Source organism: Peromyscus leucopus, chromosome 22 (genome assembly GCF_004664715.2).
Source record: "Peromyscus leucopus breed LL Stock chromosome 22, UCI_PerLeu_2.1, whole genome shotgun sequence".
In the NCBI taxonomy this organism is placed as follows: domain Eukaryota; kingdom Metazoa; phylum Chordata; class Mammalia; order Rodentia; family Cricetidae; genus Peromyscus; species Peromyscus leucopus.
In genome coordinates, this window is record NC_051081.1 from 30,584,323 (window position 1) to 30,609,207 (window position 24,885).

General features: G+C 44.2%; 1 protein-coding gene and 1 long non-coding RNA gene across 5 annotated transcripts in view; one reads left to right on the forward strand and one right to left on the reverse strand.

Annotated features, from left to right (window-relative positions):
• Ttc27 (tetratricopeptide repeat domain 27) overlaps nt 1–17,024 on the reverse strand; it is a 133,704-nt gene extending 116,680 nt beyond the window's left edge. For 3 of the 4 annotated variants that reach the window (XM_037198042.1, XM_028873476.2, XM_028873472.2), the window contains exons 1-5: nt 16,729–17,024; nt 15,897–16,074; nt 12,843–12,972; nt 7,619–7,759; nt 3,061–3,163 (exon numbers count right to left, since the gene is read on the reverse strand). In XM_037198042.1, coding sequence (XP_037053937.1) covers nt 3,061–3,163; nt 7,619–7,759; nt 12,843–12,972; nt 15,897–16,074; nt 16,729–16,828 — 652 coding nt within the window. In that variant the 5' untranslated portion in view covers nt 16,829–17,024. Of the gene's footprint in view, nt 1–3,060; nt 3,164–7,618; nt 7,760–12,842; nt 12,973–15,896; nt 16,075–16,581; nt 16,690–16,728 lie in introns of those variants that run through there. The other variant, XM_028873480.2, reaches the window with a different exon arrangement.
• A 39-nt stretch (nt 17,025–17,063) lies between these two features.
• Nucleotides 17,064–19,555, forward strand: LOC119086462. Its single transcript, XR_005089741.1, has 2 exons — nt 17,064–17,448; nt 19,151–19,555. It is a non-coding gene; the product is annotated as an uncharacterized LOC119086462 (long non-coding RNA).
• The last annotated feature ends 5,330 nt before the right edge of the window (nt 19,556–24,885 follow it).

Consider the following 24,885-nt stretch of genomic DNA (forward strand, 5'->3'; position numbering starts at 1 on the left):
GTCCATACCATTATATTAATCTGCTATCTCAACTCAGGTATAAGTTCCAGGGCAGAATATATATACATATATATATCCTGTCAACATATATACAACACTTAGGTTCTTGTGGTTTAATATTTTGTTACTTGTTCCACATGTTGACATCACCTAAAATCCTCAAAAAACATAAAGACTTGGTACAAACACATAAATAAATCAATTTTTATACTGACTGAATATATTTTCCTACTTTCTTTTTAACTCATGCATAGATGTCCATTTTATCTAAATTAGCACATGTTTATGTATTTCTGTCCTAGAATAAAACAAAAATTGGCAAATTAGTTTTAACCAATCACCTAGTTTGGCAAAATTACTATGTACACTACAATCCTGCCCACTACATGCTAGCCAGTTGTGTGATATTTTGAATGCATTCTGATGCTCTGGAGACTGACAAAAAAGTTTGTTTTGAATCAAAGAGCAGAGCTAGCTTCTAGCTGACCAAAATTAACCATAGAGGTTTTGGCAGACTGATGACAGATAGGCACAGGAAGTAATAGGGTAGGACTGACAGAGGGTCCTGGCCCTTATGGATGGATGAATGAATGGGAGAGAGAGGAGATCACTGGCCACTTTGATGCCGCTATGCTCATTCAGGTTCTTATCCCAATATCTGACTCTTGAGTTTCTATTGTTAAAAAATAATTAGATAAATGCATCACTAGCCTAGCTTATTAATATACAGATCCAAAAAAATCCAGGAGATTCCTGCAGTTATGATAGATGCTTTCATGAATAATTAGTGTCTCCACCAAAGCTATGGCAACCACCACTTCCTTGACTCCTACTAAACACATCCACACACACATTCACATCCACACTACATTCAGGACAAGAAAGAATATGGGCTTTGGAACCAGGCACAGCTAAAATCAAACCTCAGAAATCCATTACTAAGTTCAAGTTCATTTGTATTCAAGTACTCTTTCACACCAAAAGGTTTGCTTTTGCTTTTGTTTGGCAATTTAAGATTTTATTTTTCATTTTAATTACACACACACACACACACACACACACACACACACACACACACACACGAGTATATGCACATCAGTGCAGGTATCTGTAGAGACCAGAAGAGACTATCGGATCTCCTGTGAGCAGCCACTATGTAGTGGAAACTGACTTCAGGACCTCTGGAAGAGCAGCCAGGGCTCTGAACCACTGAGCCACCTCTCCGGCCCTGTTGGGCAATCTTTGCAAGAAAAGCCGTTCTGCAAGCAAAGGGAGCCTGGCAGCAAGTGTCAAGGTGCCTGCAGCTCTCCTCTCCTCGAAGGCTTTCCTAGGAAACGTGAGAGGAGCCAAGGGCAGCACAGTGGGAAGCAGTGGCAAGCATGTCTGCTTTGCAACTCTGGGAAAGGTCAGTCGTCTTTAGGAGAATTTCTGTTCAACATCATAAACTATTAAAACAATAAAACAAACGTAAACCTGCCTCCTGCTGTCAACCGCAGTAAAATGTATGTTCTATCAAATGTTTTTAAAATGAAGCTTTTCTTCTGGTTCTCCATAGGAAATAAAACAATTTCCTAACCTGGGTATAATTTAGCTTAATTTACTTCAGCTCCAGTCAAGCCTTTTAAAAATGATAATAATAGCCAGGCGGTGGTGATGCACACCTATAATCCAAGCATTCAGGAGGCAGAAACAAGCGGATCTCCGTGAGTTCGAGGCCAGCATGGGCTACAGAGTGAGTTCCAAGAAAAGCAACAAAGCTACACAGAGAAACCCTGCCTAGAGAAAAATCAAAAAAAAAAAAAAGATAATAATAAATGAAGTTTGTTTGTTTCCAATACAATTTCTTATACTAAAAAACAGAAGAAGATATTAAAAAAATATCTTTAAGTAATTTGTGATAAAAATAACAGTAACCTACCCAGGCAGAGTGGCATACACCTTTAATTCCAGTATGCAAGAGGCAGGGGTTGGCAAATCTCTGCGTTTGAGACTAGTCTACTCTATAGAGTGAGGTCCTTTCTCTAAACAAATAAATGAATAAATGAGAGTGACCTACATAGAGTGCCTCATCTTTCTAAGCAGGTAATAGAAACAAAACTGATCTTTTTTTTTTCTTTTTTAAGACGGTCTAACTACATAGCAATGGCTGCCCTAAAACTCACTATGCTGACCAGGCTGCTCTTAAATTCATAGAGATCCCCCTGCCTCTGCCTATTAATCCTCTGAGCCGGGAATAAAGGTGTATTCACCATGCCTTGCACGCCCTTGTTTCTTTTGTTGTTGTTTTGTTTTGCTTCAAGACAGGGTTTCTCTGTGTAGCTCTGGCTGTCCTGGAACTTCCTCTGTAAACCAGGCTGGCCTCACGTGAGGTCCTAGGCTTTGTCTCCAATACCGCAGAGAAGAAAAAGAAGGGATTCGGCACTCGGACACCCGGTAATTCACGAGTACCCATCCAGAAGAAAAAGAAACAACTCTAAACAAGCACAATTATCAGTCAAAAAATAGATCAAATGAAACATCTCAGACAAGAAATTAGAATGGGATACATATACATATCAAACAAAAATCATCTAAGCTGGGCACAGTAGCGAGCATCTATAACGCAGGCTGAAGCAGGAGGATTATGAGTTTGAGGCCAGTCTAGGATTACACAGTGAATTCTAGGCCAGGCAGGTCTGCACAGCAAAACCTGTCTCAAAAACAACTAACCAGCTGAGCAGGTAAAGGTGCTCACTGTGGGAGCCTGGCAACCTGAGCTTGAGTCCCAGCTTCCACAAAAGGTGGAATAAGATTGTCTAGTCCAAGTCAGGCATGGTGGCGCACGCCTTTAATCCAAGCACTCGGGAGGCAGAGCCAGGCGGATCTCTGTGAGTTCGAGGCCAGCCTGGTCTGCAGAGCGAGATCCAAGACAGCCAGAGCTACACAACAGAGAGATTCTGTCTCCAACCAAAATAAAAAAAGGAGAGAAAGAGTATACTCCAAAGTTGTCCTCTACCTTCACATGCATACATGCTTGCACATGTGTACAGTAATACAGATGTTTTAAAATCTGCTACATACCTTGATCAATACAGCTTTCAGCAAGAGCAAAGAGCTGAGGCGAGCGCTCCTCCAGCAACTGCTGGTGAATATTCACATATCGCAAAGTCCACCATGGCAAGCTCTAGAAAAAAAGCACCAAAGAAGCTGAAATTAAGAGACACATAGGTGGCCGGACAGTGGTGGCGCACACCCGTAATTCCAGCACTAAGGAGGCAGAGGCAGGCAGATCTCTAAGTTCGAAGCCAGCCTGGTCTATAGAGCGAGTTCTAGGACAACTAGGACTGTTACACAGAGAAATTCTGTCTCAAAAAATAGAGAGAGAGAGAGAGAGAGAGAGAGACTTAGGAAAAACATGTAAAGTGAGACTAATTCTTGGAATATTTTCACGTTCATGAAACTTATTCCTAGATAAGCTTAATCATCCATGCTATGCTCTCAACAGGATCAAAACCCGCTGCCATGTCTCCATTCATGCTTCCTGAAGACACTTACCATCTCCCCTAAAATGACTAAGACAAGCACCCTGCTCTGTCATGGCACTCCATTCCCTTCACAACCTAAGTACCAACAACTTAATTGAGGTATGGATTGAGCACACAGCAGCTTTTTTTTTAATTCACTCATTCTTCTTCTTGCTTATCAATACATCCTTATTAAGGAAGAGAACAAGGACCAGGGAGAAGGCTCAGCAGGTAAGAGCAATAGCTCAGGCATGAGGACCTGAGAGTTCAAATCACCACCACCCACAAAAAAACACCACACGTAACTGTGACTCAGAACTGGGGAGCAGAGTTGGGAGGATCTCAGGAACTCAGCAGTGGGCCTAGCAAAAACAGAACTTCAGTCAAGAGAGATCCCTGTCTCAAGGGAATGAGGCAATACAAGACATGTGACATTCTCCTCTGGACGCCATAACTCACACAGACACACACACAGACACACACACACACACAGACACACACACACACAGGATAGATTAGATAGATAGATAGATAGATAGATAGATAGATAGATAGATAGATAGATAGGCAGACAAGAAAGAAGTAACACAACAAGAAGAAGTAATACACCAGTATATGCAGTAAACATCTGCACCCTCAACACTGAGGGGTAGAGACAAATGGATCTGAGTTCAAGGCCAGCCTGATCTACATAGTGAATTCCAGGACAGCCAGGGCTACATAGAGAGACCCTTTCTCAAAAGCAAAAACAAAACACAATGAAGAAAGACACCTAACACTGACCCCTGGCCTCTACAAACACACACAAACACACACACACATACCCACACACCCACACAGTCTCCTCTTTTACTCCTCAATCCTACCTTCCTCTAGAAAAGGCCATAACAAAGATTAATAATATATGTATCTTCTGAATGTATTCATGTCTATATTAGTATACCTGTGCAAGTCATAATACATCTTTTAAAGGTGTTATCAAGTATGAGTAGATACTGAGCCATCTAAGTTAAAGGTAGTCAGGCAGATGGCTCATACCCACAAGCTCAGCACTCAGGAAACAGAAGCATGAGACAGACTCACAATCTCAAGTTAGCCTTACCTACCCTCTGATTTCATCTAAAAAAAAAAAATGAACTGGTACCCTGAATGTGTAAGAAACTAATTTTTCTTTTTCAGTAGTAGTAGCTGCTAACAGATCATGCTTAGCTATCAAAAGCATTTTACTTGAATTTACTATCTCATTTGATTAAGGAGTGCCTTTCTCACAGACCTGGTGTAACAGGTCTGCTGAACTCTTGGGAGACTGAAACTGAAGGATCCAAGTTCAAGGCCTGCCTAGGCAACTTAGAGAGAGGACTGGAGGAGCAGCTCATTGGTAGAGCCTAGCACGTTCCAGTCCCTAGGTTTGATCCTCAGCACCACAGACAGGGGACGGATCCCCTTCCAATCAGGTACACACACTAGTGTAATTAAGGTCACAGATGAATTTCTGACTTCACAATGAAATCCTTTAAATGACTAATGCTGCTTTTAGGTCCATGGAAGGAAAGCAGCATTATCCAAAGAAGGAAGTTTCAAATCATTTTATTTTAGCTAAATTCCCGGAGGCGCTTCCTCACTTTCCTCTCTTCCGGTCACTGAGGCTAGTGAGGTCAGTCCACATTTCAGTACCTCCCCTTATCTGGCATCAGGACAGAGTCAGGCCTGGCAGCTTACTCCTTCCCTTTCCAGACAAGGGAATTCAGCTGCCTCCGGTCCAAAGGACTGAGCTGTTAAGAAAACATATGACCTAAGGCACTGGACTCTTTAAAGTCGTTCTAAGATTTTAACTCTGAAGTGAGCGTCTACAATAGGTAGAGCTTTCCCTTCAGCACTATTGGGAAATACAAAGGCCTATTTTATTTGCTAAGAAGTACACAGCAGAGAAACTGAGTGTTGATAAAAATGGAAACTGACAGCCTTACCTCCTGTGAAGGCACTCACCAGTCAATACGGGCTGACCGAGAGGTCTCCCTAATCCAGAACTTTCTCCATGGCAGAGTTGGTAAAACAGTCAAAAAGGAACTCATCTGTTTGAACTTCCCTCTTTTTTTTTTTTTCAGTGCTAGGCACTGATCCTCAAGCCTCACCAGGCTAGGCAACTGTGAGTTAGAGAGATCACCCGGCCTAAGTTCACACAGCTGAGGAGAGATGGCGAGAGAACTGTGGACTGATATCAAGGCTGAGACTTACTCAGCATGTACATGTTATTAATTCCAGTCTATAGACTGAGCAGAGAGGGTGGAAGAGGAGAGTGTGTGTCTTTCATATGGATCTACAAATATCACAATAAACACCAGGATACATTTCTTTAAGGAGATGATTCAATCGAAAATTAATTGAAAATGGGGCTGGTATTTAACCGGTGGGCAGAGCTTGCCAAATGGGTGCAAGGCCCTGGGACTGCTCCCTCGTGGTTGAAATAACAACTTCAAAGGCTGAAACAGCCTTACATAAGTATGTGATGCCTCTTTACCTTTTAGGAGAGAAGCAGTCTTAGTAACATCATTGAGAGAATCACACAGGGGCTGAAGGGATGGAGCATCGCTTCAGAGGTTTGCTGCTCTGGCAGAGCACGCAAGCGTGGTTCCCAGTACCCATATCAGGTGGCTCACAGCCCACTGAACCCCAGTTCCAAAGGGACTCAAGACCTCTGGTCTCCTCTGGCTTGTGCACTGCATGACCCATACAAACACATATTTAAAAACACAATCTATAAAAAGAGGGAGTATTGTAAATAGTCATCATGCCATGAAGGGATGGAGAGAAGGCTGGAGATATGGCTCCAAGATTAAGAGAACTAGCTGCTCTTCCAGGGGACCTGGCTTTGATTCTCAGCACCCATATAGTGGCTAAGAACCATCTGTGGTTGCAGTTCCAGGGAGATCTGACACCCTCTTCTGGCCTCTTCGGGTACCAAGCATGCATGTGATGCACACTCACAGAGGGAACATGTAAAATCCTGAGTGAATGTGTGTTGTGTGACATGGCCACGGCCATGTCAGAGACTCCAATGCCTTAGACCTATGGAAAATGGCAAAGCCTTCCCCTAGCCTGTGTGAGGAAGTTGATACCATGTGTAGAAAACGTCCATGGTAATTTTCTCCCACACCCCGCACCCATGTCCATGCTTACAGCCTGAAGACTGCTTCCCCTACAGAGAGCGCTCCTACAGATATCAGCTGAACCCGCCCCCCCTGCTCAGCCACACATAACAAATATGCTGAGCTTCTAGAGTGCTGCAGCTTCCCATGGTGCAGATATGAAGGTACACAAAATACCTGCACACATAAAAATAAATCGGTTTTTTTGGTTTTGGTTTTTTAAGACAGGGTTTCTTTGTGTAGCCCTTGCTGCCTGGAACTCACCCTGTAGACCAGGCTGGCCTCGAACTCAGAGATACGCCTGTCTCTACGTCTGCCTCCTGAGTGCTGAGATTAATAAAGGTGTACAGCACCTTGCCCAGCCACAAATAAAGCTTTATTGGAACACAACTCAACCCATCTGCTGACAGACTGTGGCTGCTCTCACACCACCACACAGAGGAGCTTAGCAGTCACCATGCAGACTACACACTCCATGCTGACGACCTCCACCTAAACCTGAGACCTCTGCGCTTCCATTGTGTCATTCCTAGGGCCTATCGACTTCCTGCAGGATTGCGTCTGCTCACTGGTATACACGACCCGCAGAAACCACACAACAGAGAGTCCTATACATTCAACACAAATAAACCAGAAGCCAGGACTTCAGATCCCTTCCATTCTCACTGCTATTGACTATCATCAGCTCAAATTTGTAGCAGACATGAACGGCACTTCTGAAGCTTTACTTAAGATTCAAAGAATGAACACTTACACGCACGCACACACGCACGAACGCACAAACGCACGCACAGACTCTCCTACTAAATAAAGAGGCTCAATATAATCTCATCTTACACCAGATTAATCCTACAAGAAAAGAAAATATTTTTCCTTATTTTCATGAGACTTTTAAAATCAAGTCTCTCAAGGAAAATACAGAAAACGGACCTGGTGAAATGCTCACAGAACCTTCCCTCCTTGCCTTACCTGGAGAGCTGTTAGTTTATGTCTGACGTTCACTAGCACAATGCGTGCTATTAACAGCAGTATGGGTTCTGAGGTCAGGCTGTAGATAGATTCACCATCTAGAATGAGCAGGCCCAGAACAATAGCATCCAGTCCTTTGACCTGAAAAAAGGTGTGTAAGGTTACACAGTTTAACAATAGTCACCGTTATATGTCATAAGAACACACAGATATTTCAATTAATTCAGCTTAGAAATGAGAACATTCATTAATTACACAGCAAGAGACACCAGAAGTGACTACAACCTTGCAAATGTCACTAGAGACCTCCACACCCATCCTGCCCTGTCAGACAGCCACACGAGATGTTCTAAAATCAAAGTCTCCATGTGTGATTTATTTGGGAGCTGGGTGGCGGGCCCCTCAAAGAGCAAAAACAAACAACAACATTTTGGCATTCCAACGTGGGGCCACAGAAAGCTGAACACTTGAGTCCAGAAGTTTAAATAAGTATATGTCCAAACACCGTCCAACAATGGAGTCATGCGAGGAGAATTCAGAGTGCTTGTGAGAAAACTCCAAGAGAACAAGAGCCTTGCGACCTCAGCTTCTTTAAAACACGGAATTGTTCTTGGAATGTGTTCTTCTGCCTCTCCCAGTGTAGTGGATAAGAGTGAATTTGCTTCAGATTATTAATTACAACTGGCCATTGCTGTCTCCATGGAAAATCGGGTTTGGCCACACGCGGCTTGCCCACCATGTGCAGCTTGTCTTTGTGACTGTATGCATTCCTCATGTGACCTTCTTAGCCCTCAAAGTTCAAACCGTCTGACACTCTGAATAAAGTTGACTATTGCATGACACTTCAGTCCATCTCATTTATCAGCTCCATTCTCCCAGGTCCCACTGCCTCTAGAGCCATCAACAGGTGTATGCATGTTGTTAGGTCCAGGGCCTCTTCTATACTTGTCAAAGGGGGAAAAAAATCATGATTAAATCTTAAGGTCAAAGGTTGATGGCAAACCTAAGCAACACAGTTAAGACCCTGTGTCAACAAAGAATAGAAGGAAAGGGAACTTGAGAAAACACTAGCAATGAATGAGCATTCACTTCACATTTCCTATAAGATACCACTTCAATTAGAAGTAATCCATGTCAGATGTAGTGGCACACGCCTTTAATCCTAGCACTTGGGGCAAAAGTAGGCAGAGCTCTGAGGCTAGCCTGGTCTACATAGTAAGTTCCAGGACAGCCAGGGCTGTAGCTCTCACTATACATACTGAGAGGCTTCTCAAAACAAGAAGTAACCCTACATGGAGAGTATGTTATATACATATAAGTATGTATTATATACTTATATTTCACTTAGGATTCCCTCCATCACAAAGGTTATTATGTAGCACATCCCCAATCCCTAATTTCCATCAATGAAAATTAACAACCAGGTCTTTTACATCAAACAGTGAGTAAACTACAGACTACAGTGCAGAGAAGGATCCCCAAAGAGGAAGGCTTGGGGCTGTGGAGAGAACTCAGTTGGTAAAGTGCTTTCTGCACAAGTATAAGGACCTGAGTTCAGATCCCAGCACCCACCTTAAAAAAAGGAAAGCCCCAGTGCAGTGGAAAGTATCTGTAATCCCAGTGCTGAGGACGCAGAGCCAGGAGGAGCCAATCAGCTTCCTGCTCAGTCATTTTAGTCAAGTCAATGAGCTCCTGTGAAAATGAGCTCTCAGTGAATCTGTGCCTCAAAAAACAGGAGAAAGGGGCAGGTAAGATCACTTGTTCCTGCAGAAGACCTGGGCTTGGTTCACAGCATCCATATCATGTCTCACAGCCGTCTTTATCTCCAGTTCCAAGAAACTCAACCTCTTCTGCCCTCCTCAGACGGCATGCATATAGTACACATCCATACATGCAGGTAAAATACTCAAACACATAAAATAAAACAAACAAATTGAAAAAAAATGAAAATAAAAAATTATAAGGTAGAAAGTAACAGAGGAAGATATTCAAAGTCGACCTCTGGCCTTGATACAGGGGCACGCGCATACACGAGGACGCACACACAACATAAGTAAAAATACAATTTTTAGAAAGTGAGGAAACAGATCCATAAACGTGAAGATAGCTACAATGGTGTATGAAAGTAGCCCCAGCTCTCTAGGAGACTGATGCAGAAAGATGGCTTGAGCCCAGGAGTTCAGAATCAACATCAGCCTAAGCAACATAGCAAAATCCATGCCAAAAATAAAATAAAATAAAAATACTAAAGAACAATTCAAAAAGTAACTGCCTAGTCTGCGCTCCTCACACCAGACGCAGCTCAGGTGGCTAACTTGTTCTCCTCAGATCTGACTGGGCTCAGGTGACTAGCCTGTTCTCCTCAGTTCAGACAGGAACTCAGGTGGCTAACCTGTGCTCCTCAGTTCAGATAGGAACTCAGGTGGCTAACCTGTGCTCCTCACATCAGACTGGGCTCAGGTGGCTAGCCTATTCTCCTCAGTTCAGACAGGAACTCAGGTGGCTAACCTGTGCTCTTCAGTTCAGACAGGAACTCAGGTGGCTAACCTGTGCTCCTCACATCAGACAGGAACTCAGGTGGCTAACCTGTGCTCCTCACATCAGACAGGAACTCAGGTGGCTAACCTGTGCTCTTCAGTTCAGACAGGAACTCAGGTGGCTAACCTGTGCTCCTCACATCAGACAGGAACTCAGGTGGCTAACCTGTGCTCCTCACATCAGACAGGAACTCAGGTGGCTAACCTGTGCTCCTCACATCAGACAGGAACTCAGGTGGCTAACCTGTGCTCCTCAGTTCAGACAGGAGCTCAGGAGGCTAACCTGTGCTCCTCACATCAGATAGGAACTCAGGAGGCTAACCTGTGCTGCTCACATCAGACTGGAGCTCATGGCTACCAGTGCACATTTCCTAAGGTCAAGTCACTCTGGTGAAGTGCAGGAAGAGGAAGAGGAAGAGGAAGAATCAACCCATCACTTTGAGATGAGAACCGTGTTCTGTTCTAGCTCTGTCTTCTACCTAAAACCCCTGGATAAAAAATCCAAGCTACTCTTCAGTGTCCATCTCTCTGGAAACGGGCCTAACAAATAACATACAGTGACTGGCTGATTGAATAGCTAAGTTAGAGGTACGTTCTCTTCCTGTCCTTACCCTAGGTCACCACATGGGAAGTACTGTCCACAGCCCTCGGCCCTGTACACCACACAGACTTCACAGCAGGGTTCTAACTGTGCTTCAAGAGCAGGGGGAATGGCCCATTTTTAAAAGGATTACTTATATTTTCAATAAAAATAGACAAAGCAAAGGGTAAAAAACAAACAACAACAACAACAAAAAAAAATAGCAATCCTCCAGGCAAGAGAGCAGAAGATACAGAAAATACACATTCATCAACACAGCGCAGGAAATGCAACATCTGGAAGTCTGGGTCAAGCTTTTAAAGCCAGATTACATAGGGGCAGTCTTTCAGTGTGAAGGATGGCCTTCCAGTGTGAGGGGCGGCCTTCCAGTGTTAGAGGCGACCTGCTGGTCTGACATGGGCTTTCCTGCTGCTCGTCTGAGGCTGGTTAGCACCAATGAGTGGCTGGAAAACAGATCTACAAATGCCAAGCTCATAGATGAAAGCAGGGGAAATTATATGTAACTATATGTACAAAGCATATTTGTCAATATTTAAACATAAATCAATACAGGAAAATGACAGCAAGAAAAACACTGCTTTGTTGACTCCCCATGGGAGTCCTACCCTCTGAGGAGTGGATGGGGGATCAGGTCGAGGGGGCAGGTGAGGGGAGGTGGAGGGGAGTGAGTGGGGCTGTGGTTAATATGTAAAATAATAAGAAAAGAAAATTATTAAAAAGAAAAGAAAAATACAGAAGCACAGGCCTCCTAGGACACAGTTTCCATCCAGCTAGGGAGGCCACTTAGCTGGTCAAGCCGGAGGACCCAAGTTCAGATCCCAGAGTCCACGGAAAGGCAGAGGCAGCAACAAGCGTCTGTATTCCAGCATTCCTACAGCGAGAAGGGAAGTGGAGACAGGAGAACTCCGGCAGTTCAAAGGCCAGCTAGCCTGGAGCACACAGCACAAACCACAGAAGATCCTGTCTCACACAAGGTGAAGGCAAGGACCAACACCCAAGGTTGTCTTCTGATCTCCATATGCACACGGGCACCCTCGTTCACATACACAAACACACACATATACAAAGTTCTTTTTAAAAGAAGTAACAAGGCCAGGTGTAGTGATAGCACCTTCCATTCCAGCACTTGGGAGGGACAGACAGGACCATCTCTGTGAGTTCATGATCAGCCTGGTCTATAGAGTGAGTTCCAAATCAGCCACAGCTACATAGTGAGAACCTGTCTCAATTCCAAAAATAATAATAATAATAACAATAAGTATAATTTCAAACATATCACCAATAAGAGAAGTCAAAAAAATAATCCATACACTGTTTAATTTACTTATGGATTCAAATCAGGCAACACTAAACAGTACATTTCCTAAGGAGCCATACACAGTTACCGTGAATAAAAGCGTGGAATGATCCACAAGAAACTGCTGAGATCAGGAAAGTGGGAGTCAGAGATGCTATCAGGATGCACACGGGGTCGTCCACTGCAGTGTGCCCAGGCTTGTCCAGATCAGAGCACAAAAAGACAGTATCACAATGGGAGTTTAACTCAGTGGTAGAGTATTTGCCTAACATGCTGAGCCATGGGTTCGACACCCAGTACAATCAAAATAGAAAAGAGGATCCAACTGTTTGTAGAACTCAACAGGCAAATAGAGGAAGCTGTAAACCCACAAGAAAAGAGCTGAAAGGACCTCACCAGCCCCAGGCCCATGCAACTACTGAATCAAGACAGGGCTCAAGATCTGGAGAGAACCATCAGAAGCCCTGCTCTATGACAATGATCATGTCTACTCTCTCAACTAGGTGCTGAGTGCAAAGGAGACATAGTCTTTGTGTGCGTGTGCATGCAAATGTGCATGCATGTACCGTACATGTGTTATTACATGTGCGTGTGTGTAAGTCCAATGCAGATGCCACAGCACGTGTGGAGGTCAGAAGATCAATGAAGACAGCGTTCTTAGCAGTTTGTGCAAACCAGAGTCATCTCTTCCCTGCCCACCGTTAACTCCAATTGACGAGCACTCGTTTGAAAAGAACGACATTTAGAAAAAAAAAAAGAAACTATACATAACGTGTCCAAGAAGCGTACCTCACCAAACCGCTCAAGCAGAGCAGGTGGTAAGAAATCCTGCGGGTGCAAGTCCACGGGAGGCCCAGTCCAGTTGCTCTGAACAAACAGCTGCAAGCTGCTCACACCAAGTAAGAAAACCAGCTGCTGTCTGGAGACAAGAATGGTAAAGGTCTTAGTTAGGGTTTCTAGTGCTGGGATTTAAAAAAAAAATAAAAACAAGTATACGACCAAAAGCAAGTTGGGGAGAAAAGGGTTTATTTCAGCTTACAATCCTCAGGTCATACTCCATAGTGAGATAAATCAAGACAGGAACTCAAGTCAGGAACCTGAAGGTAGGAACTAAAGCAGAGGCCATGGAAGAATGCTGCTTGCTTGCTTGCTTGCTCTCCATGGTTTTCCTCAGCCTGCTTTCTAAAATCATTCAGGACTATCCACCTGGTATGGCCATGGTAAGCAGGGCCCTCCTACACCAATCATTAATCACGAAAATGCCCTACAGACTTGCTTGGGCCAACCTTACAGAGGCGTTTTCTCAATGAAGATTCCCTGTTCCCAGATATATCTAGATTTGTGTCAAATTGACAGGAACCAACCAGCACAGAAAATAAACAAATATCAACCACCATCACCATATGCTTGTACGTATATTACTTAATTTCAGCTTAATTAAGAAAAAAAAAAAAAACTAGGCTGGGCAATAGTGGTATGCACCTTTAATCCCAGCCCTCAGGTGGCAGAGGCAGGTGGATCTCTGTAAGTTCAAGGGCAGCCTGGTTTACAGAGTGAGTTCCAGGACAGCCAGATATACACAGAGAAACCCCATCTGGAAAAACAAAAAACAAAAGAAAAAAGAATAAAAGAAACAAACCATCAAGTAATAGCTGAAACTATCCTAAGATAGTACAATTTATATCTGCAATGTCCAATAAATCCATTAGCCACATGTGGCTTTTAAATTGAATTTATTCTAGAGCTGTAGAGATGGCTCAGCACTGGCTGCCCTTCCAGAGAACCCAGGTTTTATTCCCAGCACCCACATGGCTGCTAACAACTGTCTGTAACTCATTTCCAGGTGATCTGCTGCTCTCTTCTGACCTCCACATGCACTGCATGCTCATGGAGCACACTGGTACAGGCAAAATATACCCATACATATAAAATAAAAATAGATAAATCTTTAAAAAAATGTTAACATAGATGTAAATCTAATTTAACTTAAATCTAAAATGCAGTCTCCAGTCACAATTTCCATATTTCAAGTACTCAATAGCCAAGTATGAAAAGTGGCTACCATACTGACTACAAGACACACAGAATCTCCCCATCATCAAAACATTCTCTTGCAGAGTGTACCCTGAAAGAGGTCATACCAAGTGCCTCTTTTCAAACTACAATTCTGGTGCACCTATGAATAATGCATTTATGCACGCACATGTGATGCTGGGGAAAGGAAGAGGAGGGATGTGAATCCACAAGGCGAACTTTACTACAGTAGAAACACATCAGCCAGCAAAGAAGAGTCAGAAACAAAGCCAGGCCGTGTGCTGAAGCCTGCAGTCCCAGCTACTCAGGAGGCTGAGGCAAGAGGATCACACACTCAAAGCCGCCCTGGCCAGCTTAGTAAGACCCTGCCTCAAAATGAAAAGTAGAGAAAAGGGTTAGGGATACAGCTTAATGGTAGAATGTGAGAAGTCCATGGCAAAAGAGAGGAAAAAAAAAAATCAAAACTGAGCTGGGCGTGGTGGTATAACCCTGTAATCCTCAAATTTGGGGAGCTAAGGCAAAAGGATTATGTGTTTGAGGCCAGCCTGGAGTTTATTGCAAACCCCTGGCCAAATGTGTAATACACAACACGATCACAAACAACAACAACAAAATCAAGCATAACACTATTGGAAATTAGAAAAAAAATAAACAGAATTATGAACTACTCAACAAAATCAAGAATAACACTATTGGAAATTAGAAAAAATGAAACAGAATTATGAACTATTTATGAATCTGTGTTAGGTCTTATCTTTACAACCTAACAAGTTAGTTGGCTCATTCCTTGGACGACTGTCTGAAACTGTTCTGTAAACATCAGGGTAGAATGATATTATAGGCATTTTGGAGATGGTTAAGAATTCTAGACAGACGTCACGGATAAATAAGAAGAAGTAAGCTAACAATGTATGACAGTAAAACAGAAGCCTCTAGAAGGCTTAGATTTAATCAGTGTGCAGGCATCCTAACTGAAGAAAGATAAACTGAGGGTTCCATGATAAACACATGGAGTTCTCTGATCACTTCAGAGATAACAATCTGAGACACAGCAAATGGAAATGTAAGCATCTTTCAGTAACCCAGAAATAGCAGGATTCAAGGTACATTTACACGTTAAAAAAAAATGAGCTGCCCCCTTTAAAGCACGTGCCTTTCATCCCAGCCCTTGAAAGGCAGAGAAGCAGGTGGATCTCTGTGAGTCTGAGGCCAGCCTGGTCTCCATAGTGAATTCCAGGCTAAGGCTACATAGTGAGACTCTGCCCCAAAACAAAACAAAACGAGGAACAACAAGAAGCAAAAGGAAACAAGCTGATAGCTAGCACTTACCAAACCTAAGCTCTGGGGAGATTAGCAGTGACTACCACGCATGCGTCATTCTCATATACAAAACTCACTTTGATCCCACACCACTTCCATTACTCATTCTGGAAGATCTGGACCAGAGACCTCACGGAGATTACTTGACACATCGTGAGCTCAGGTTTATTAACAGCTGCTAAATAGCAAGGCCTGTATGGTGCCAAGCTGCCATAAAAGTATCCAAAATTTATTTATTTATTTGATGTATATGAGTGGTTTGCCTGGGCGTACATATGCGCGCTACATATGTGCCTGGTACCCATGGGTGTCAGAAGAGGATGTTGGATCCCCTGGAATTGGAGTTGCACAGTTGTGAGCCACCATGCGGGTGCTGGGAATTGGACCTGAGTCCTCTGAAACAGCAGTAAGTGCTCTTAATCACTGAACCATCTCTCCAGCCCTCTGCACAAGTGTGTTTCTCTGTGGAAATTTCAAATAAAATTCTACCTTTCAATGTCCTCCAAATCCGTAGAGCAATCCAGGAAATTTACTATCTGCTTCTCCAGGTAGCTGTCAATCTTTTCCTCGTCCATCATTGTGGAGCTGAATATATTTTGTGTCACTGAATGTAAGAACATGGCCTCATAGCTCCCTTCCAACAGCAAGTCTAAGAAAACTCCAATATCTATAATTAAAAAAATAATAATAATCAGGCCCGGAAATAATAATTCAGCCAACAGAATGTAAGTGTAAATGATAATCCATTACACAGATATTTTAATATACAAAACGGTATAAACAGAATGCTGGCTATACAGGAATCACTAAGACTTGAGCAAATCCTTCTCACTCTACCAACATCACCCCTCCTAGAATTACAGGATACCTACAATGACTATGAGCAGCAGAATGGAGGTCACACAGAAATAATAATAGTAGTAGTAGTAGTAATAGTAATAGTAGTAGTAGTAGTAATAGTAATAATAATAGGCGTAGTGCCCTTCTTTGGGAAATTCACAGATTCCAACCGACACAGAAAAGTTTCCTTTGCTGAGGTCCGACCTTCAATATTCTCCCCCAGGAGGCCAATCCAAACACACAGGATCTCTCGTGACTCCCTCACATTCCCCAGCTCACACCTGCCTCAATACTTTCACAACCCCGATTTTTTTTTCCTGACGAACTCTCTTACCTGTCAGTCCTAAAGGAAGAAAATCAGCTCAAGTCTGTCTCTCGGGAACTTTCCCAGACCACCAGATCTCAGACCACCGAACAACACTGCCCCCTCCTGCCCCCTCTCCGTACCCAGGGCCGGCATCTCCGTCCTCACAGCCCCCACCTGAGCCACAGCGCCCCTCCTGCGTGCACAGCAGCCGCTCCGCCTCCGTGGAGAAACCCCTCAGCAGCGCCCGCTCCGGAGTCCACGTCACCCCCGGCATCACTGGACCCAACTCGGGGTCCCGCGAGGGCCCCTCGGGGGAGGAGGAAGCAGAAGGAGGAGGGGCCAAGGTCGCCGGCGTCTGGTGGCCACGGGCACCGTCAAGACACCCACCGGACTAGCGTCCCATGTGAGGATACAGACACACGGGGGCAGCCATGACAGCAGCGCAGAGCATCCTGGGTAAACATCCCACGCTCCTAGGCGACCAATCGGAGACTCGGGTGTGAGCATGCGCAGAGGTTAGGATCGCGGCGGGCCTTGTCGGGGCGGTGGGGATGGGTGGAGACGGGTCGCCCTCGGTCCTGGTGACTTGGAGGCGTCTCCAGGGGAGACAGAGGTGGGAAGCAGGTTCTGCGTGCAAACACTCCACGGTCAGAGGCAAAAGCAAGTCCTTGGAGGTGGACACGCAGCACCTTTTCTCCAAGCAGATAGGCGTAGGCCCTAGAGGTTACGACCCCGTAAGTGGAGCCCATGAGCCCCAGGCTCGAGCTGCCTCGGCGTAGGGTATTCTTCGGATGACGGAAAGGGCAAGACAACCAAGCTGGAAGTGCACGCGCAGCACTGAGGAGACTGAGGCAGAAAGATCGCTGCAGTTTGGAGGCCAGCCCGAGCTGCACTGTGAGTTCCAAACTGGCCTCCCCTAAGAGTGTTCCCTTATCTTAAGGAGGCAGTGGCAGGGCGCCTGGAGAGATGGCCCAACCGAGGACCGAGTTCTGTTCGCGGCACCCACATCAGGTGGCTCAGCACCACCCGTCCTTCCAGACGGTTGTCCTCCTCTGGACTTCTAGGCACCAGGCATGCAAGTGGTACATCACACCTGCCGGCAAACATTTATACGCCTAAGATAAACCATTTCTTTAAGAAGCGGGAGGCCATCACATAAACCTGGCAGGGGTCAAGGACCTGGAAAGTTTTGCAGGCCAGTCTGTAGAACCCAAAACACTTCTGTGAAGTGGGAAAAGGGAAAGAAATACATCCTCCTGGCAGTGTGGCAGCCGCTGAGCACAGAGTTCGCTGTGCGTCCTCTCTCTCTCTCTCTCTCTCTCTCTCTCTCTCTCTCTCTCTCTCTCTCTCACTCTCCCTCTCTCACTCACTCACTCACTCAAGAGGATGAATGTTTTATTTGTTTTTCACGAAGCTGCAAAGGTCCCTGCTTCACTGTGGAAAACAACAGCAGCCAATGCAGCTCAAGGTGAAGTGAAGACAGTACTGTCCTTCATCTGACATTGTACAACACTTCCCTGTGCTCCCAGGCATTTCTAATGGGAAGAAACATCAAGTCTTTTGACCAAGACCCAAGAGTAGCTGGGCAGTGGTGGCACACGCATCTCAGCACTTGGGAGGCAGAGGCAGGTAGATCTCTGTGAGTTCGAAGCCAGGCTGGTCTACAGAGTGAGTTTGAGGACAGCCAGGGCTACACAGAGAAACCCTGTCTCAACAAAACAATAAAACAAAAAAGATTCAGGGATTGATACCAGGTGAGTTTTAATATTGTATGTGACAACATTGTTATCCTGAAATAAGTCACTATTTTTTTTGGTAGGGTCTCACCTGGCCTGGAATTTGCTATGTAGACCAGGCTAGCCTCAAAGTAACAGAGATCTGCCTGTTGGAATGCTGGGATTAAAGAGTGGTTCCTCATCAAACCCAGCCTCATAACTTTTTTTTTTCCGATTTTCGAGACAGGGTTTCTATGTGTAGCTTTCCACCTTTCCTGGAACTCACTCTGTAGTTCAGGCTGGCCTCGAACTCACAGAGATCCACCTGGCTCTGCCTCCCGAGTGCTGGGATTAAAGGTGTGCACCACCACCGCCTGGCATTTTTCTTTAATTTATTTATTTTATGTATATGAGTACACCTTTATTTCAGAAGAAGGTATCAGATCCCACTATAGATGGTTGTGAGCCTCCGTGTGGTTGCTGGGAGTTGAACTTAGGACCTGTGGAAAAACAACAGCACCCAGTGCTCTAAACCACTGAGCCATCTCTCCTGCCTGCCTCATAACTTTTAACCATAGTTAATCTCATGAATTCTGCACACCAGGGCTTAGCCTCTAGTCTAGGTTCTTACAAAAATACGTACATTATGTTTATCTGCATCCACTGGGGAGTTGGGGACTTTCGTCAGTAGCACTGTTGAGAATAGTTCTTATTTATCCATTGGTATTGCTAAAAGTTATTTCAAGTCTTCTCTAATTTAAGACAACCATGCTATCGCAGGTTACTTCCCAGTTTTATTTGGGGATGGAAGTGGGAGGTGCCATGGTCACTCCTCATATGCACAAATTTCTCATATGCCTCTTCACTGTTAATTCGTCCAGCTCTAGAGGGTCACTCATCTTTACCAGCCAACCATCTTCATGACAAGATCTGTGGACAAGCCCTGGATTTTCTTGGAGCGCTTCATTGGCATCTGTCACCTCTCCTGACAGGAGAGTGGACTTCATTGGCAGCCTTCCCCCATTCCAAAGCACCAAACTCAACTCTATTTTTTTGTCCCACCTTGAGGCAGCCAACACAGTAAACAACATCTCCCGAATTTTCGTACGCAGCATTGCTGACTCCCACTGGTCCAGGACCACTCACTCTCCTTTGATGTCTGTTCATGTTTCTGTGAATTTAAGAACTGACAACATGGCAGATGTTGTCCTTCCTCTTTCACTTCTGAGCAAGCACAAGGCCCTGGGTTCGGTCCTCAGCTCTGAAAAAAAAAAAAAAAAGAATAATCATTATTAGGGTGGCCTGGTGGCACAAGCCTTTAATTCCAGCACATAGGAGGCAGAGGTGGGTAGATTCTGTGAGTTCAAACTTGGCCTGGTCTTCATAATGAGTTCCAAGACAACCAGCACTACATAGAGAGATTCCCATCTCAAAACACCAAAACCAAAAACCAACCAACTAAAAATGAAAATAAAAGAATCGTTTTTAAAAGTTTGCAAGCATTCAAGAACAGCCTGGGCTACAAAATGAATATGAGGTCAGCCTGTGCTACATAAGGCTCTGACCCAAAAAAAAAAAAAAAAAAAAAAGTTTGCAAATACTTGTGACAGTGCTTTCATAGCTCCCAAACTGAAAACAATCCACATGTCCCTCCATGGCTGAATAAGTAAGCTGTGAGAGTGGATCCACCCAGTGGAATAGTGAAATGTCGTTGATTTATTATTTTTAACCATTGAACACACATAGCCCAGGACAACTTCCAGGAGTCAGTTCTTGCCTCCTGCCATGTGGGTCCCAGAGACTGAACTCAGGTTTTCAGGCTTGGCCAGCAGGTGCCTTTACCTGCTGGAGCCATCTTGCTGGTCCGTGATGATACTTTATGGGAAAAAAAAAGATCTATGTACACACACGTGTGTGAGTGTGGTGTGTCTGCTGTATATGTACTGGTGCCTGTGGAGACTCAAAGAGGGCACTGGCTCTCCTGAAGCTGGAATCACAGGAGGTTGTCAGCTGCCCTTTGTAGGATCTGAACTCAAGTCCTCTGGAAGAGCAGTAAATGCTTTTGACCACTGGGCCATCTCTCCTACACCTTAATAATGTGTTTTCAGCTGCTTCAAAGATAGCACATTTTAGAGGTGGGGGGTGAAGGCATTAAACTGGACATCACCTCTCTTGCTTAATGTTATATTTCATGCTGGACTGCATAAATGACCTGGTAGGCTTGTCAGCTGTGTATGAAAAAAAAATCAATAAATGAAAATAAGGTGATGATGGCTGCTGTATCCCCTCATGTTCCTATGGTGAAGGAGTCAACACTTCTCTAAATCCAGCCTTCCCCACAGGAACTCATCACTACCATCTATAATTAAGTCCTTCAGGCCATTGCTAATACAATTGAGGAAGAATTATATAACAAAAAAAAAATCTTTTTGCAGTATTGAGGATTGAACTCAGGGCCTTCCACACACTAGGCAAGTGCTCTGCCACTGAGCTATATCCCCAGCCCTAAAAATGATAATCGGCAAATAATAATAGGGGCTCAGAGTCTGGCCTAGTAGTAGAGTGTATGCTCAGCATAAGCAAAGTTCTGGGTTTAATCCCCAGGGCCACCCCCCACAAAGTATTTTTAAAAGCCCTTGTGGTATGGCAGAAATGGGAATCTAATCATATTGAGCATCTAACTCTTTGCCACATCGTTGAGTGGAAACATCCCCACAGCTGCACCGGGACTGACCACGCCTCCTGTGTTGTTCCCAGAGTGCTTCTAGGTGAACATAACACTCTTAATGCCAACCCCAAGCCCAAACGAACTGTTATGTAGGACAATTAGGCCATTCCAAGACTGACAGCCCAATGGCCTGTATCCGCTTACGAAGATTACAAACCCTGTAACCATTTCTGGTGAAAAGACTCTAAGGAAAATGTCCCTACCATATAAGCTAAATAACCAGAGTGGTCATCAAAAAAGAATTTCTTCACATTGGCTGATGAAGTGAATAGGATAGACTAGCCCTGGGGACATTCAAAAAGTTTAAATTTCCTAACACAAGGATTTATGGGTAACAGACTAATGAGTAGCATATGGATAATAAATACCCTTCCTTCTCCTTTGGGCCAGAAGGAAGGGATCTGGGACATTGCTAACATTTCATTCTGTGTCTGAATTTATACCACGTAGAAAATTGGCTGTGTAAAGTAGACATGGGGAGTCACCACATTTTGTTTTCTTGATTAAACCTAGATGTTTGCAGTGTGTCTTCCTCCTGGGCCCTCGAGATTCTTGTAGATGTATTTGTTGGCTTCACATTCATTTGATGTCTGCTGTCCAGACCGGCAGTGCATCCACACAATTGTCCTGACAGATGATTCAACAAATTAATTGGGCTAATCAACACTACATCGAAAACCAGCTCTCATAGGCAAAAACATATCTAAGGTAGAATCAACCACATGTTTATAGAACCCTGTCTTTACAGCTTTTAATGATTTTGGTGATTAATGTTAGGGGGCCGGAAAGATGGCTCAGCAGTTAAGAACACTGCTCCTGCAGAGGACCTGAGTTCTATTCCCAGCACCCACACCAGGTCACTCATAGCTGCCTATAACTCCAGTTCTGGGGCATCTGACACCCTCTTCCAGCCTCTGTGGGCTTCTACACGTATGTGTTGCACATATACACGTTCAGATGCACATACACATAATTAAAAATACAAAAACAAAATCTTGTCTTGTTGGTTGCCAGCCTTAGCCTTCAATGGCTGAGCCATCTCTCCAGCACAAAGAGAAAACTCTAAAAACCAAAATAAATATTCAGATCAACTTGAAAGACCCACTGCTCTGTAATACAGTGATAAGTAGCCATCAAAACAAGTTTTGGAGCTGTCCACTCAATGAATAATCGCCAGAAGTGAGTATGTTTTTCAAAGCTCATTGCTTAAAATCCAGGACAGACTGTTAGCTACACGTGGCCCTGAATGCCAGCCAATCAACAATAGCCTCATCCAAAGAAAGCCCTTTTACAGATGATGTTAAATGCTTATGCCTCTAAATCTAACAATACTGGAACTCCAAACCTTATGTATGATTAACAGTGTGTTGTGCAAGAAGAGATTGCAAGAGACCTTCGTAATTTTCCTTTCCCACAGTTAGCAATAATTCAGTTCTTCTTTCAGGTACTAAATAGGGGTCTTGTCATCCTTAGACCATATATCACCGAGTATCAGGCTGGGTAGTGTGATGAAGTGCTCTGCAACGCATCAGTGTTTTCTGCTCGTGCTCTGGGGGGAGGGATTTGATATACTCAGGAGGCCTCACATGAGGACTTCGGTCTGTGCAAGACTTTGACCAGAGTGTTTCCAGGCTTTGCGCCTGGTTTCAGCCAAAGGGGAATGTTTCCATTCCATGGCTGTGAACAGCAAACACGAACAGAAGAGGGAATTGTCGTTTGAAAGTGGACCAAACGGCTTCAACACAAAAGGTAAGAGAAAAAGCCCAAGTAATAAAATCCAGCTGTGCTGGCCGATCTTGCTCCAAGGATACAAATCTTCGCAGCATGTTCCCATCTGATATGTCGTTTAATGCTATAATCCTGAAGCCTTCTAGAGGCAAAGCAAAGTATGATTTCCTGATACATGACACAACTGGAAACCAAATGTGTCAGTAAGACATCAAGCCCTGGGTATCAATATTCCTCAAATCGCAGAGTTCATTAGCATCAGAATTACCATAAGTGGTGGAGGGGGATTGACCAATGGAATAGTCACTCAGGAAGCTGAGGCAGGAGGATTGCTCCAAATTCCTGAAATTCAAGAATAAATCGGAGAAGGAAGTCATGAGGTCTCACATTCCCTGAGGATCTGTAGGCAATGAATGATTGCTGGGGGAGGGAGTGGGGAGAGAGACGTCTTCGTGGTGTGGCCACAGGTGAGTTACTCATGCTTTTATGATCAACCCCATTACACTCATTGGGACACACATACTAAAGATAAGAAAGAGGCTGGGTAGTAGTGGTGCACACCTTTAATCCCAGCGCTCAGGAGACAGGTGGATCTCCGAGTGGATCAGAGAGGCAGGTGGATCTCCGAGTTCAAGGCCAACCTGGTCTACAGAGTGGGTTTCAGGACTGCTGAGGCCAAAAAGCCAGTCAATCAATTAATCCATACAAACAAGAAAGAAAAGAGGAGGAAGAAGAGTAGCTGGCCAGAGGAAAAGGATCACCAGGAATGGGAGGGTAACAGGAATGAATATGGCCAAATACATTACATACAGCTATAAACTGTCATAATGAAGCCTATTATATATAATAAAAACTTTAAAGAATAGGAATTGCCTAAGCAAGCACAAAAAATACATTTCTATGCCCTCCCTGCTTTTAAGAAATCTGCATGTTAATGAGTTCCTCAAACATTCATTAACATTCTAGAGTTTGAGAGGGACAGATATCTACCACACACCCTGGTAAGTGGTAGAATCCAGTCCTCCTGAACAAGTTCCCTCTCCTTCCACATAACCTGTTGGACATGGGTAGATCCACTACAGGCTCCTGTTGGTGACTGCTCTGAGTGGTTGTGTAAGGTAATCCATCAACATCGTATCAAGCTCTTTAATGTGGTTCATGATACAGGAAGATCAAATAGAGATGCTGTCTGTCTGGCTTGTGTGCAAAGCTAAGCAGGGTTTCAGAGTTGCTCAACAAAAACTTATACTTTAAAATTTTTGCTTCAAGATGACACTGTCTACTTTCCCATTAAACAGAAGGCAATCATTTTCTAAAGTCTGTTGAAACATGCTGTCAAGAGCAGTTTGGGCCACATGAAAAATACGAAGTTCACCTAACTTTCCTATATAGGATTGAATTGGTAAGCGTTAGACCAGGGGGCACTTTGAAACTTGACTATGGAGCTGAGATGGCTCAGCAGTTAAGAGCACTGACTGATCTTGCAAAGGAAACAGGTTCAGTTCCCAGTCCTCACACGTGCTATCAGATGTCTTGCTGTATGCTGTGAATATGTATGGCTCCCACTGGATAATAATTAAAGCTGTTTTGGCCTATGGCAAGAGAGCTTACAGCCAGATGGGAAATCCAGAGAGAAGGGCCGAGTCGAGAGAGACGCTAGTCACCACCAAAGGAGCAACAAGATGCCAGCAGACAGGTAACACCATAGCCTTGGGGCAACATATAGATTAATAGAAATGGGTTGAGTTAAGTTATAAGAGCTAGCTAACAAGAAGCCTGACCCATAGGCCATACAGTTTGTAATTAATATAAGCCTCTGAGTGATTATTTTATAAGCGGCTGTGGGACCACAGGTGAGAGAGACTCAGCTGGACCTCAGGGCCGGACAGGACCAGAGAAACATCTGGCTACACACATGGGCTCACAACTGTGTGTAACTCTAATTCCAGGGTATCCAACACCCTCTCCTGGATTCTATGAGCATTGTATGCACATATACATAGACATACATATATCCACATACAGGTGAAAGCTGACGATGCCTGGTCTGAATAAGCAAATTTGTAACTTCAGCCAATCTGTGCAAAGAAGGATAATCAGATACTCAGTATCTGTCCATTTAAAGAAGTGCTCTTTTTTGGTTGTTTATTTCCAAGGCAG